This window comes from Lynx canadensis, chromosome E1, assembly GCF_007474595.2.
Source record: "Lynx canadensis isolate LIC74 chromosome E1, mLynCan4.pri.v2, whole genome shotgun sequence".
Lineage (NCBI taxonomy): Eukaryota > Metazoa > Chordata > Mammalia > Carnivora > Felidae > Lynx > Lynx canadensis.
In genome coordinates, this window is record NC_044316.2 from 1,330,463 (window position 1) to 1,344,147 (window position 13,685).

Below are 13,685 nucleotides of genomic sequence, written 5' to 3' on the forward strand. Positions count from 1 at the left end.
ATTCAGGTGAGGGAGGGGTGAGGGAGGGAGTCAGCGAGAGGGCAGAGCTGGGTCCTCCTCGGCACAGACTGCTTTGGTGAGGTCCTCAAGTCGGCATCCTCCCTCCACCTTCCTGCAACATGTGCTACAGGCATAAAGTCTTAGCTCTTTCCCCCTTCCTCGGGGTCGGGGTTCAGGGGACCCGAGTCCAGATCCTGCTCCGTCTAACGCGAGTTACAGGCAGAGACTATACGCCAGGAGCGGTGGTCACACGGGAAACTTGATCTGGGCGACTCAGAGACGGAGGGGAAGAACCTCCAAAGCCGGGACTCCCCGCGCAGAGGTGAGCGGGTTCTTTTCATTTGGGGCCCAGCGAGGGGAGCCTTGTCACTGCAGGTAGAGGGAGGCATGAGGTTGTGCGGGCATGGGGCATAAGCTTGAAACGCCCGAGCTCCCAGGCGGACACTTTAACATTATAATGAAGGAGAGGACACCTGTGTGTGTTGGGGGGGGGGGGGGGGGTTGGGCACACCCCCAGAGCCGGGATCTTGGGCTCATCTCCAGTGAGGATGCGGGGCCTTGCTTCCTTTGGAAACAGCAGTGGGGTTTACCACGCACTTATCTCTGAGAAGTGACACTATGTTACAGGCTAGTGAGTTTCTGCCTTCTCTTTATTACCTTGAAATCTCATCTGCTGAGGTTTTTGCATTTCTTTGCGATTCTGACGCCACCTAGGAAGTTCTGCTAGAAGCGGCTTGGACAAGTAGGGCTCCGATCACTGAGCCTGGCTGGGCCCCTGAAATGACCTCTCGGGTCCTGAGAGCTCTCTTTTTCGGGGACCCTCGCTCCCACTCCCAGCTTCCTGGCTCCAGAACAGTGCCAGGCGGGCCATCAGAACTGGGGGCACGCCGGGTGGGGGTATATGCCGGCGGGGGGTGGTGCACACCCGAGGTAGAGCGAGTGCGGGAGGTGCACGCTGGGGAAGAGGATATGCGTGCCAGAGGAGGGGGCTGCACACAAGGGTGCATGCTGGGGAAGGGGGATGCAGGCTGGGGGGAAACACGCCGAGGGGGTGGTACACGCTGAAGAAGGGGGGAGACACAGTGGGGTGCATGTGAGGGAGATGCACTCCGAGAGGGGGTGCACTCGGAGGAGGGAGGTGCAGCTCGGGAGGTGCGCGTTGCGGGAGAGGGGTGCACAAGAGGAGGTGCATGCCGGGGAAGGGGGTGCAAGCGGGGTGGTATACGCTGGGGGGAGGGGTGCACGGGGCGGGAACGCACGCGAGGGGAGTGCACGCGGGAAGGTGCACGCCGGGGTTGAGGGTGTGCATGCCGGGGGAGGGGAGTGCACGCCGAAGGGGGGGTGTCGTAGCAATTCAGAGGGCCCGCCCTGGAGCTAAGCGGCCCGCGGGGCGGAGCGGCGGGGCGGGCGGGAAGATCAGGTCCGGGCAGCCGCGCTGACCTCGGGGACCCAGGCCCGCGGGTCGCACCGCAGGCCGCCAGCAGAGGGCGCCGCGCAGCCGGGCGCCTCGGGCCCGCACTGCGTCGGCGCGGAAGCGCTCCCGGCGGGGGCGGGACTTCCGGCGGCGCGCGGGCGGGGATCTCGGCCGGGGTCGCCCTTCGCACCCGCACGTGTCCGCCGCCGCCGCGATGCTTCCTCTGCTGCGCCGCGTGCCCCGCGCGCTGGGCTCCGCCGTCGCCGGGCTCCGCGCCGCGCCCGTCCCGCCAACCCGGCCGCTGCTGCAGCCCGCGCCCCGGCCGTGCGTGCGGCCTTTCGGGCTGTTCCGAGTGCGCGCCGGCCTCCTGGTCCCCCGCGGGCCCTGCAGCTGCGGCTGCGGCGCGCTGCACACCCAGGGTGAGGCTCGGGGTCGGGGGTCAGGGCTGGGGCGACGGGGGCGTGGGGTCGGGGGTCAGGCGGCGAGAAGTTGGGAGGTAAGGGCTGGGGGGAGTCGCGAGGGGTCGAGGGTCAGGGCTAGGGGGTTAGGGGACGAGGGGGTCGGGGGTGGAGGCTGGGGGACCAGTGGCAAGGGGGTGCGGTGAGGGCCAGGGGGTCAAGGGTCGGGGGTCCCAGGGCCATGGCTCGCGGGGGTCAAAGGTTGAGTACCGAGGGGTCAGGCCGGGCCTGGGCGGTTAGGGCTGGGGGTCGAGGGGCTGGGGTCAGGGCCGGGGACCCACCGGGCGGGGGGCGGGGGATGTGCCCCTCCGCTGTAGGTCCTGGGCACCCAGTCCGGCGCATTCTCCCACTGGTGGGTGACCAGCGGGTTGAACCCGTGTTCCTCCCCCCACGGGTGGGGATAGATGTGATTAAACCCTGCGGGCAGCTTTGTCTGAGCCTCCGAGATGGACCGTTGGGGAGCCCGGGGGTCAGGGGTTCCAGGTGTGGTCAAGCCTGGCAAAATCGTTTTCCTAGAGTCTGGGTCAGCTTCCTGGTGAAGTGTTTCCAGCATTTTTACAGATGGGGAAACTGAGGCATCACGGGTGGGAATTGGACCCCGTTTGTAGAGCCTGGTTGGCAGCAGCACAAGTGTCAGAAAAGATCCCAGGTCTAGGTTTCCGGCTGCAGTAACCCCAGGTCTCAGGTTTTAGACGGACTGGTTCTTGTTCTGTGTCTTACGGACTCTTACCGTAGGAGACAAAGCTTTCGTCGAGTTCCTGAACGACGAGATTAAGGAGGAGAAGAAGATACAGAAGCATGGGTCCCTCCCCAAGATGTCTGGGGGCTGGGAGCTGGAAGTGAACGGGACAGAAGCCACGTTAGTGCGGAAAGTGGCTGGAGAAAAGTAAGTGCGGGGGCCTGGGGTCCGGGGAAGCGCCCCCGAGTGGGCCTGCCCGGTGCTTCGTTCGTCGGGACCGCGAGGAGCCGCACGGCAGTTGGCAGCTAGAGGCCCGTGGGCCTGGGAGGCCGGCTGTCCTTCCTGCTGAGGCTGGGCGCGCCGACCCCGACTGCCCAGGGCGCTGGCCGCCGCCTCCGCGGGCTCTGGCTGAGGATCGGGGTCCCTGCGCCCTGAACGCAAACCTTGTGCCTCGCCTGTAGGACAGGATACGGTGCAGTGAGTGTGGCCACCGGGAAGGTGGGGGGCTCTCCGCCCAGTTCAGATGTGTGCCCCCCCCCCCCCGTTCTGAGTCCACTTTCGTACGTGTTGTAAAGGAGGGTTCTGACTCTTGGGTTTTTCTGCCTAGAGTGGGTCCTGTCCCCCAGGGTCAGCGGTGTGCTCTGTGACGTCACCAAAACCGTTTTCCTGGGGCGAGTGGAGTCGCAGCCGGTTTGGGGTCGTTCTACATAAGGTTCTCGTGAATAAAGGCATTTCTGAGCCCAGGGGCTCCCCTCGGTCCGCGCTCGGGCGGGTCAGACAGGTCTTGTGGCTGAACGTCCAGCCGGCCCTCCTGCAGGAGGGGGCTTCTGCAGCTCCAGGGGGTGGCGGGTGAGCCATACAGCTTCTGCGGTCCCCTCGCTGCGGTTTCCACTCGGGGCTCGGGGCCTGATTTGTCAGGTGAGGAGGATCCTTGCGCCTTAAAGTTGTCGGGAACTGGGTGTTTCTGGCCTGGTGTGTGAGTGAAACTTGCACTGCTGTTTTTTGTTTTGTTTTGTTTTTTAAGTTTATTTATCTTGAGAGAGAGAACAGAGCAGCTGAGCAGGGGAGGGGCAGAGAGAGAGGGAGACCAGAATCTGAAGCAGGCTCCAGGCTCTGAGCCCGACCTGGGGCTCAAATTCACGAACCGGACCTTGAGATCATGACCAGAGCAGAAATTGAGTCAGACTATTAACTGACTGAGCCCCCCAGGCTTCTCTTGGTGCTTAGCCTCAGGCCGCTCTGCTCTGCCCCCCCCCCCCCTTGGGGGTAGCTTTCCCCAGAGGCTTCTCTGCCATCCCAGCTCTTTCTCAGTCACTGCCACCGGGGGGCGCCCGGGGCAAGAGCAGGGTGGGCGGAGGCCCTGGGGAGATAACCAGTGGGTGTGGCCCTGGGGCGCCACCGGCCGAAGGGGCCCACACAGGACTGGATCTGGTGGAGATAAAGTGGGGCCGGTCGGGGCCCATTGGGGTGACTTCCGGCAGCTGACGCGTAGGGGGCACAGTCATGGCTGCTAAGTCCATCTTGGGTCCGGAGCCACCCGGCTGTTCGGGAAACTGTACAGTCGAGTCCGTGGCATCAGAGACATTGTTTCCATCGGCATTTTTAACTGTAGCACGGCTCGGCACTTTACTCAGCTAAATACCGAGTGAAAACAGCCCTTCCTGAGGTTTCTCTCGCCTCTGTAGGATCACGGTGACGTTCAACATTAACAACAGCATCCCGCCGACATTTGCTGGGGAGGAGGAGCCCTCCCAGGGGCAGAAGGCGGAAGAACAGGAGGTGAGCAGGGTGCACGGTCACCCGCTGGGATCTGAGTGCTGACAGGTCATTCCAGGGCCTCGGAGAAGGAACGTGTTCGCTTCTGATTCCTCCGCTGCGGGAAGGGAGGTGCGGGGAGGCAGGGGGCCTCTGTCCTCGGGGCTCTCCTCCCGGAGCAGCGCTCTCCGGCTGTAGCACCAGCACCGGGAGGCCCCCTTTCCTTCCCAGAACTCAGGAAGCTGCCTCCCCACCCCCCCCCCCCCCCCCCCCCCCCCCGTAGGCTTACAGTGTGGCCTGTGTGCTCTCTTTTAAGCCTTCTTACGATCGGGAGATGTTTGCGGTGTTTCCGAGCGAGGAATGTTCTGACGTGTCACAGGCTGGCGGTAAACACCAGCCACTGATCCAGGGTAGCAAAGCTGGGGTGTCAGAGATTGGGACACCTGACACTTTGGCACACGGCCCCTCTTGGCCGGACCCGGATGTGCCCGGTCCTCAAACATCTTAAGAGGCCGTGTGCCTGGCTAGGAGCCGGCCAATGTGAGGGTCACAGGGTCCCCGGACTTCCTGACTAAGCGGCTGTTGGACTCGTCTCATGACCAAGCACAGATTACGGCCCCCCCCCCCCGCCGTGTGCTTCTGTCTCAGCCACCCCGACTGCGGTCCCCCGGTATCGGACGGCTCCCCGTCCAGTACAGAGGAAGACCCCGAAACGTCAGCGGGAGGGAGAGAGATCGCGGGGGTCTGGGCCAGCTTTGCAGCCTGAGGATGGAAAACCGAGCCCCGGGGGAGGAGGTGAATTAACTTAGCTGGGGCCGTAATTCAGATTTAATTCTAAGCGTGGCAAGTTCTGTGAACAAGTAAGACACTGACAGGTGCGAAGCCGCGCCAGCTGTGTGACCCCCTGCCCTCGAAGACCTCGTTTAGAAGTCCAGACAGGACCGACTCAGGAACAGGGTAGCCCGGTCTCCCCAATGAGCGGGCGTGTGGCCTCAATGCCGTTAGCATTCCAGGCTGTTCACTTACGGGCACTAGCGCGTATCGTCTGAAAGCGCCGACTGCCACCCCGGCCGTGGTCATCAGGGCCCTGCAGGGTGAGCTCTCCGGTCCGGGCACCCGCCCCCCTGCCGGCGCGGCACGCGCTGACTTGTTCTCGCTTCCCCAGCCCGAACTGACGTCCACTCCCAATTTCGTGGTGGAGGTTATAAAGAACGGCGGCAAGAAGGCCCTGGTTCTGGACTGTCACTATCCGGAAGACGAGGTGTGTAGGGTGGCATGCCCGCCCCCCTGGGGACTCCAGGGACCTTCCTGGGCCCGTTCAGGGGCCAGCAGAGCAGGGGAGGACGTGGGGGGTGAGGGCGGGTTAAAATCTGGTGACTCTCAAGCTGTTAACGGTCTGGTTTGTCCCAGAAGCCCCTTCACTTTCCCCAAATCCCGTGTCCTTTCAGGTGGGGCAGGAAGAGGAGGACGAGAGTGACATCTTCGCCATCAGAGAAGTGAGCTTTCAGTCGGTTGGCGAGTCTGAGTGGAAGGACACGAACTACACGCTCAACACGGACTCCCTGGACTGGGTGAGCCCCCGGGAAGGTGGGCGCGCCCTGGGCCCCACGGGGCGAGCGTCCCGGTCCGGGGTGGGGGGGACACGCGGCATCTTGGTAGCGAGTGGCGTTTCTGTCTCCAGGCCTTATACGACCACCTGATGGACTTCCTGGCCGACCGGGGGGTGGACAACACTTTCGCCGATGAGCTGGTGGAGCTCAGCACGGCCCTGGAGCACCGGGAGTACATCACTTTTCTCGAAGACCTGAAGGGGTTCGTCAAGAGCCAGTAGGCCAGACCAGAGCAGACGTTGAACGCCTTGCGTTTACGGCAGGCTTTGGCCAGGGGACAAGCCCACTCTGGAGCTAGACACGCGTGCTTGGAGACGGTTTTCGTGCTAGTATCATGGAAAATAATTCAGATTTAAATTATTTCTGTTGCCCTCTTATTTACTGTTCGTTGACTCCTCCTCTAGGCTCTGTCGCTCCTGGAATTTTGTATAACACAATGACGGACAATAAAATTGTTTTCGCTCCCCTGAGGTGTCCCGTCTTTTCTATTCCTTCCCTCAGCCTGAGTCACAGAACACCCAACAGCAGAGACGTTTGAAAATTTTAATACAAAATAAGTTATAAATTAAACGTTTCTATTTACAAGGCCCTTTGTCCGACGGAGTGAGTGGGGAGGTGTCCGGGCCGATTCTAGAGGATCGCGGTCCAAGTGTCACAAGCCTGGAATGTGGACAGAACTCAGGGTGTGGTTCAGGTCTAATCAGTAGTGACATCTGTGCTGCAGGTCGTCACGGCTGGTTTTGGGCGGTGTGGCGCCAGCATGGAGAGCCTGCCTCGGGCTGTGCTGGGGACCCACCCTCCCGCAGCCCCAGGACAACTGCCTTGGCCTTGGCTGCCAGCTGAGATCAGATCCCAGAGACACTCAAACGCCCTCCCCCTTGGGACGGGGGAAGCCAGAGGCCAGATTTGAGCCTCTGACAGCTGGTGGCTTTTGCGGCCACGCGGGGAGGTGAGGCTCCTCCCACCGACCCTGGGCCTCAAACAGGCATGTGCCGCAGGGAGGTACAGACCACGCGTGCCCCCCACGGGCAGAACCCCAACTTGAGGCCCGGTAAGCATCGGAGTGAAACGGGCTCCTGACTCCCTGACCGCTCACCCGGCCACCATGCCACCGAGTCCCCAACCGCTTCCACAGGGGATACGCGTGGCTTTCTGGGGTCTAGCGCCCTCCAGCCTGTGACCAGCCCAGACCGCTCGCACATCTCCTGCCTCCCGGGTCCTCGTGGCCACGCGTGACCTTTCGTAGCCCGCACCTGCGGCTTCGCCTCATGCCCCACATCCAGGCCGAACCCCCGCAGCCTGACCCCTCGGTCCTGGACTCCCCCTCACGTGAAGCCAGAGGCCTGGTGACCCGAGTTCCAGCGCTCCGGGCACATGAACTCAACCCTGCTTCTGTCACCCGCCGGCCCCACGGCGGTCTCTCCCCACGGGAAGGCCGCGCTGGCAAGCTGTGCCCAGGAGGGCTGGCCTCACCTCCGCCCGTCTTGCCTCTGCTCAGAGCTTCGGGGCCCTGACCCCACGCACTGGGGTGCCGCTGGGTGCTCCCAGCCACTCCCTCCAGCCTGGGGCTGGGGCTCACGTTCCCGCGCCACACGCCTCAGGTGGCTGGCTCGCCCATGTCCGCAAGGAGGCGGGGGCCGAAGCCACTTGACCTGTGCCCCGTCTGCGCCCCCACCCCGACCTCAACCCGTTGCTGCAGACGCATCAGGCACCTGCCTACGTGCTGGGGCTGGGACGACAATCAAGGTGTGGGGTCGCCCTCAAGGACGAAGGCACGAGTGGTGTCGCGGAGACGCGGCATCAGGCACAGCGGGAGCCCAAGGACAGCAGGCCTCGGGCTGCCACGGTGCACGCGGCAGTGCTCAGTCACGGGTGCAAACCAGCCTCGAGCGTCGGACGCAGAGCGGGAGCCCCCGGAGGTGCCTGGTCTGTGAGGGGCTGGAGCAGGGGGGACGGCCGCCTGCCACTTAAACCTCACCCAGGGTCCTCCCCACCCCGCCTGCGGGAAAGCCGGTCCCCACCGGCCCGAGCCCCGAGCAGGGAACAGCGGAGGCACTGGAACCAGAGACCCGGACTCCAGGGCCGGCTCGGTCTCCCTGGAGGACGAGCCTGACGCGAGCCTGCTTCCCGCCCCCAGCAGTGGGGACACGTCCCCTCGTCACAGACGGAGCCCGCGGCACAGCTGCCTCCCTCCCCATCGTCCAGCCCCCTCACAGGGGCACTTGTCTCCCCAGTGACCCGATGCCCTCCTGCTTCCTCCTGCACAACGGACACGGACCCGCCCGTCCGGGTCTCGTGAGTGTGACAATATCCGCTGACTCTGGGCCAGGCTCCCCACTCCTGGGTGGCCTCTGTCCCCTCCCTTCCGGTAGTTTCAGTGGCTTCATCTTCCTGGGCAAGTAAACCCCTCAGAGAACAAACTGCACTTTTAAACACCTACCCGGTTCAAAAGAACACAGTTTAAAAGGAGATGAGAAGATAAACGTCTCCCTGTTTCTGAGCTGGGATTTCTCCCGGTGCGGGAAGAGAACCTACGACTGGCCCGCTCTCGCCACGGGGTCCCCGGCAGGCTTACCAGGCAGCTCATGAGAAGAGTGGGCCTTTCTCCTGTCGCCTGTGTGACCGAAAATTCAGGCGTGTGGGGACAGTGTGCACTGTGCGCGTTCACGCTGTCCTCTATGCAGGCGCGAAGCTTTTGCTCCGTCAACTCCGGAAACTAGGAAGTAAAAAAGTTAAGCTACAACCTAATCCAGCTACCCCAGAGTCAACAGCTTGAAAACCAGTCCCCGTCAGGTAGAGGTCACGGGAGCTTAAGTTCTGAACACGATGGTCTTCCTAGTGTTGCGAATTCCCAAGCACACTCCCGGAAAGATCTGGAGCCCGGGGGGGCCCTTGTGTTTGGCAAATGGCTGCGGGGGATGGGGGGAGGGTGCAGTGCCCGCCACGCTCCAACCTCCCAGCCGGGCCTGTGTGAGTAGGACGTGGGGTCGGGAGGGAGCCCCCGAGGCTCCCCAAGAAAGCGGGTCCGCGTGGGAAGAGGCCACAGCCATCGGCGTTTGGAACTTACGTGATTGGAGAGGTACAGGCCACACGGACACGTGACCACGCCGTTGGCTACCCTCAGGTTGGACCTGGAAGCAGAGTCGGGGTCACAGAGGACCGCGGCCAGCAGACCTGGATCCGCAGACCTCTCCAGATAAGCAGTGTCTGGCGGTGGGGCGGGGAGGTGCAGCCACTCACCTGGGGGCGGGGGCGGGGGGGGGGGCCGATAACGCTGGAAACGTTTCGAAGACTTACTTTGTGCACACAGGACAGATGAGGGGGTTTGCTTCCCATTCAGCCAGTATGATGCTGAGACAGCGCTCGTCGAACTGCAAGCTCTTCTCATACTCGCTGATGATGCTCCGCTCTGCAAGGCAAGGGGCAGCTGCGCGGGCCGGCCCCGCCCCCTCCCCGGCCGGCCCCGCCTCCCCCGCCGCGGGCCACGCCCCACCTCCCCCCATCCCCCGGCCGGCCCCACCCCACCGCCTACCCAGGGCGGACCCACCCCACCTTCCTCGTTCGCCGACCCCGACCCCACGCCAGGGGCCACTCCGAAGGCTTCATCCCAGGACAGAATAATTTCAGGCCAAATCATGCTACCAATCATAAGCCATTTACTGCTCTGTCAGGCTCCAACCTGTTGTCCCCCCCCCCCCCCCCCGTCTGTCTGTCCTCCGTGAGCACCGGCGGGAAAGTGGTGAGGACAAGGGACGGGGACACAACGTCCACACACCTCTCCAGAGGCTGCGGGAGCAGAGCGTGGTGGGTCAGGGCCCTGGGGGGCAGCTGGAGAGAGGGGACACTCACAGGGCACTTCCTGCCGTCGCCCAGCCCACCCTGCTGAGTGTGAAGTGCCCTGTTCTCCAGCGTCCGTATGCTCGGTCTGTGTCGTGCACAATCTGTGTTCTTTCATGCGGCAAGCGGGCCACGATGCCCAGGACGTAGGTGGTAGGAAGGAGGGACACAGGTGAAAGACGCCGGTCCCTGCTCTGGATGAGCTCACGGTCTAGGCTGCAGCGCAGGGGGTCGGCAAACCACAGCCCACGTCCGACTTTTCAAATAAAGTTACGTTGGGAGGGAGCTGGGCTCGGTGTACTATTCCTCTGTAAACAGAAAGGAACCGCCACACAGAATAAACATGGGACCGCGTTCCACGGAACGGATGCTGCTTCCCGGCCGCACCCCGAGCTGCGCCACCCGGGCGCGACAGCACTGCCTTCTGTCTCAGGGTACCTTGTCCGCTAGCCACCAGGAGAAAACACCACCACGGAGCGCAGAGTCTGAGCACAAGGCCCAGCGCCCAAAAGACTTATTCTCGGGCAGACAGCCGAGACTTGAAAGTCAAAACAGGGCCTTCTGACGCCCGCCTGAAGCTAGAAGCGGAGGCAGAACTAATCGTCTCTGAAAAGTGGGCAGCGGGGCGCCTGGGTGGCTCAGTCGGTTAAGCATCCGACTTGGCCTCAGATCACGATCTCACGGTTGGTGAGTTCGAGCCCCACATCAGGCTCTCAGTTGTCAGCCCAGAGCCTGCTTCAGATCCTCTGTCCCCCTCTCTCTGCCCCTCCTCTTTCTCTCTCGAAAATGAACAAACGTTGCGTTAGCACAGGGACGTGCAGGCGGAAGGATGACCCCAGGGCGCACCTTGGTCGGCCAGCTCCTGCTGGATCTCCTCGAGCACAGCCAGGTCCACGGGCTCCTCCAACTGCAAGAGAAAGTCGCTAGCGAGGCTTCAAGTCCCAATCGGCCAGCAGGCCCCAGCCCGACTCCTACTTGGAGGCTGGCTTGAAGTCAGCTTTCACTGAGGAAACCGGTCCAGTCCTTCTGCAGGATTTAGCGATGACGTGGTAACACGGTCACGCCAAGAAGCCATCAACGAGCCACTGAACCCCCAGTGACAAAATAATGGTCCCAAATTTGGGGGGAGACAGCCTAGGGCAGCAGCTAAGTATTTGTTCTGCCAAAGCCAAGTAAGTGCCGGAAAGTTCTGAACCTCTGTAAACCTCACCTCGGGCCTCTGTGAAGCGGGAATAAACCTACTTGAAAGAGCTCCTGTGAGGGCCGACGGTTACTCAGACACGGGGCGAGCGCTGGCGCACATGGAAATGACCCAACAGTGCGTCATCGCTACAGACAGCCCCGATGTTTCCAGGGCAGCGTACCGGCATTGTCTCACGTTGCTTGGCCAGCGCTACCTTCTTCGTGGCACGAAGGTGAAGCGAAGCTCAGGGCACAGGAGAGGTGAGAGTGCAGAGCAAAACCAGGGCCGGGATTCCAGAACCACGGCCCTCCAAGCCAGTGATCTTCCTGGTACGCGGTAACCGGTTTCCTGTCTGCACCCAGCCCCCCACTCTGGCTGAGATTAGGATCAGAAAGCTCTGGGACCCTCTACAGGAGAGAGCCTCCTGGCCCTTGCCTGCCGAATCAAAATCTCCAGGGGAGGGGAGCCGAGCAGTGAAATTTCTTTCTTTTTAGTTTCATGAGATGCAGTGACACAGCACACTGACAGTCTGGGGTTCATGAACCAGGAATCCAGAAGAGTCTAACGTTCAAGGTGGAGGAGCCTGGGTTAAGGGTAGTTCGAAAGCTGAGCGGGGGCTGGAGGATGGCGGGGTTAGAGGACTTGGGGAGACAGGGAGAGAGGACACCCGGCAGTCCTGTGCTGTAGCCCCTCCCCGAAAACACACACCCCAGCCTGACCTGAGCTGAGACCTCTGGACGGCCCTCCACCGACCGCAACGCACTCCACTCCTCTTCCATCACTTCGTGCACCAGAAGGGTGCTCTGAGCGCTCCCTGGCACACCGCCTCCTGCCTGGCGGTATCTGTTCAGGAGCCTGTCCCGACTGTTTCTCATTCTCTCCAGGCATCCCTTGGAAGGAAAAAGACGGGGAGCAGTTCCGTTAAAAAAAAAATTCCTGGGGCGCCTGGGTGGCTCAGTCGGTTAGGCGTCCGGCTTCAGCTCAGGTCATGATCTTGAGGTTCATGGGTTCAAGCCCCGCGTCCAGCTCTGCGCTGACAGCTCGGAGCCTGGAGCCTGCTTCTGATTCTGTGTCTCCCTCTCTTTCTGGCCCTCCCCCTCTGACACTCTGTCTCTCAAAAACTAAATAAACATTAAAAAAAAAAAATTCTTGGGGCGCCTGGGTGGTGCAGTCGGTTAAGCGTCCGACTTCAGCCAGGTCACGATCTCGCGGTCTGTGAGTTTGAGCCCCGCGTCAGGCTCTGGGCTGATGGCTCGGAGCCTGGAGCCTGTTTCCGATTCTGTGTCTCCCTCTCTCTCTGCCCCTCCCCTGTTGATGCTCTGTCTCTCTCTGTCCCAAAAATAAATAAACATTGAAAAAAAAATTTTTTTTTAAAATAAATAAAAAAAAAATTCTTAAGACTAGGTGTTGAGACATTAAAGGAAATTTACAGACAGGAAACGTTCGGCTGTAACCTTAATTATTATTTCTGCATATTCCTCTCCAGCCCTTATCCACACACAGACAGATGGAATCACAAAGCTTTGTTTACGGAACCCCGATTGGCATATTTCACAGCCTGTCTTCAATGCCGGCGTCCTGACTCCCACGTCCCTGCTGCTCTAGCTACGGCGACGATAGCCGCCTTCCTGGACACGTTTCTCAACGCGGGACGATTTTTAGCCCCCAGGGCACATTTGGCAATGCCTGAAGACATTTTTTGTTGTTGTCACTTGAATTGTGGGGCTACCGCATCTAGCGGGTGGAGGCCAGGGACGCTGCGAAACATTCCACAGTGCGGGGAACAGCGCCCCCAGCAACGCAGACCTGTCTTCCTCAAAACGTCCACAGCCCAGGTTGACAAGCCTCTGCTATTAGCGTCATTTCTAGCATCCCAGTATTTTCCTAGAATACAGGATCTCTACTCCTTTCTGGAAAGGTGCACCACATGACGGGAAGCATGCTGATGTCAGAATAGGTCACAAGTGAGGCAGGCGCACGTCCCTGCTGAGGCACAGTTACGGAGACGCAGAAGCCAAGACCGGAGCAGAAACAGGCATCTTTTCCAAGTACTTGACTCCCCTCTGGAGAGGAACGGAGGGAAGCCGAGCGCCTCCCTGGCGCCCACCCACCGCCCCCAGCAGGTGGTGCTGGGACGAGGCCGGCTCGCCAAGACCCCGCACGCAGGGTCCAGAAACCCCGAGAGCGCCCGGCTCGGTCCAGTCCCGCTCAGGTCCAGCTCCAGGTCCAGCTCCCCCGCCACCGCCCGGCGTTCGGGCACCTGCCTTGCCCGGCACGCGGGAGGGCGGCTCCCCGGACGGAGTAGGGGTAACGGCGGCGCGGACGAGGCTTCCCAAGCCCCACGCCCACCTGCCGAAAAGCCTCTTTCCAGGACGGCGAACCCGCCGCCTTGTATAGCGAGCGGCGCCCCGAGCCCGGCGCCTCGGCCATCTCCTCTCCGCGCGAGTCGCCGCCAGGAAGTCCCGCCCCTGGGGGCGCGCAGAGCCCTGGGAATCGTAGTTTCCGGGCGCTCGGAGCTCTCGCTGTCGGGGAGTTCCGGGAAGGGCAGTCTCCTCGGCCTACCCCTCCCGGAGACACAGTTGAGGGCGACCCCGAGTAGTGGCATTTGTGAGGTCAGCCCAACCCGGGCTGAGGGAGGTAGATCTTGAGGGATGGCTAGGCTTAGCCAGGCGGAGGTGTCCAGCCAGCAATAAGAGACAGTCTCCGGCCATGGCCCGGGGGCCGGCCTTCCCGCAGCTGCGGAGACGCC

At 62.0% G+C, this 13,685-nt stretch overlaps 2 protein-coding genes across 6 annotated transcripts; one reads left to right on the forward strand and one right to left on the reverse strand.

The window, feature by feature from the left end:
* Positions 1–1,605: 1,605 nt before the first annotated feature.
* LOC115500829 (complement C1q binding protein) lies at positions 1,606–6,386 on the forward strand. 2 transcript variants are annotated; one of them, XM_030295546.1, is made up of 6 exons: positions 1,606–1,833; positions 2,608–2,758; positions 4,237–4,330; positions 5,472–5,567; positions 5,755–5,877; positions 5,966–6,386. In XM_030295546.1, the coding sequence occupies exons 1-6, from the start codon at positions 1,629–1,631 to the stop codon at positions 6,050–6,052; spliced, it is 756 nt and encodes a 251-aa protein (XP_030151406.1). In that variant the 5' UTR covers positions 1,606–1,628; the 3' UTR covers positions 6,053–6,386. The 2 variants fall into 2 exon arrangements, with proteins under 2 accessions (XP_030151406.1, XP_030151405.1); XM_030295545.1 differs by having other exon boundaries at positions 1,614–1,833; positions 5,988–6,386.
* Positions 6,387–6,445: 59 nt separating this feature from the next.
* Positions 6,446–13,678, reverse strand: RPAIN (RPA interacting protein). 4 transcript variants are annotated; one of them, XM_030295547.1, is made up of 7 exons: positions 13,286–13,675; positions 11,656–11,826; positions 10,600–10,660; positions 9,214–9,325; positions 8,984–9,047; positions 8,492–8,632; positions 6,446–6,576 (listed from the first exon to the last, which is right to left on the reverse strand). In XM_030295547.1, the coding sequence occupies exons 1-7, from the start codon at positions 13,364–13,366 to the stop codon at positions 6,547–6,549; spliced, it is 660 nt and encodes a 219-aa protein (XP_030151407.1). In that variant the 5' UTR covers positions 13,367–13,675; the 3' UTR covers positions 6,446–6,546. The 4 variants fall into 4 exon arrangements, 3 of the variants coding, with proteins under 3 accessions (XP_030151407.1, XP_030151409.1, XP_030151408.1); XM_030295549.1 differs by lacking the exon at positions 13,286–13,675 and adding an exon at positions 12,743–13,238; XM_030295548.1 differs by lacking the exon at positions 13,286–13,675 and adding an exon at positions 12,391–13,238.
* Positions 13,679–13,685: the final 7 nt, after the last annotated feature.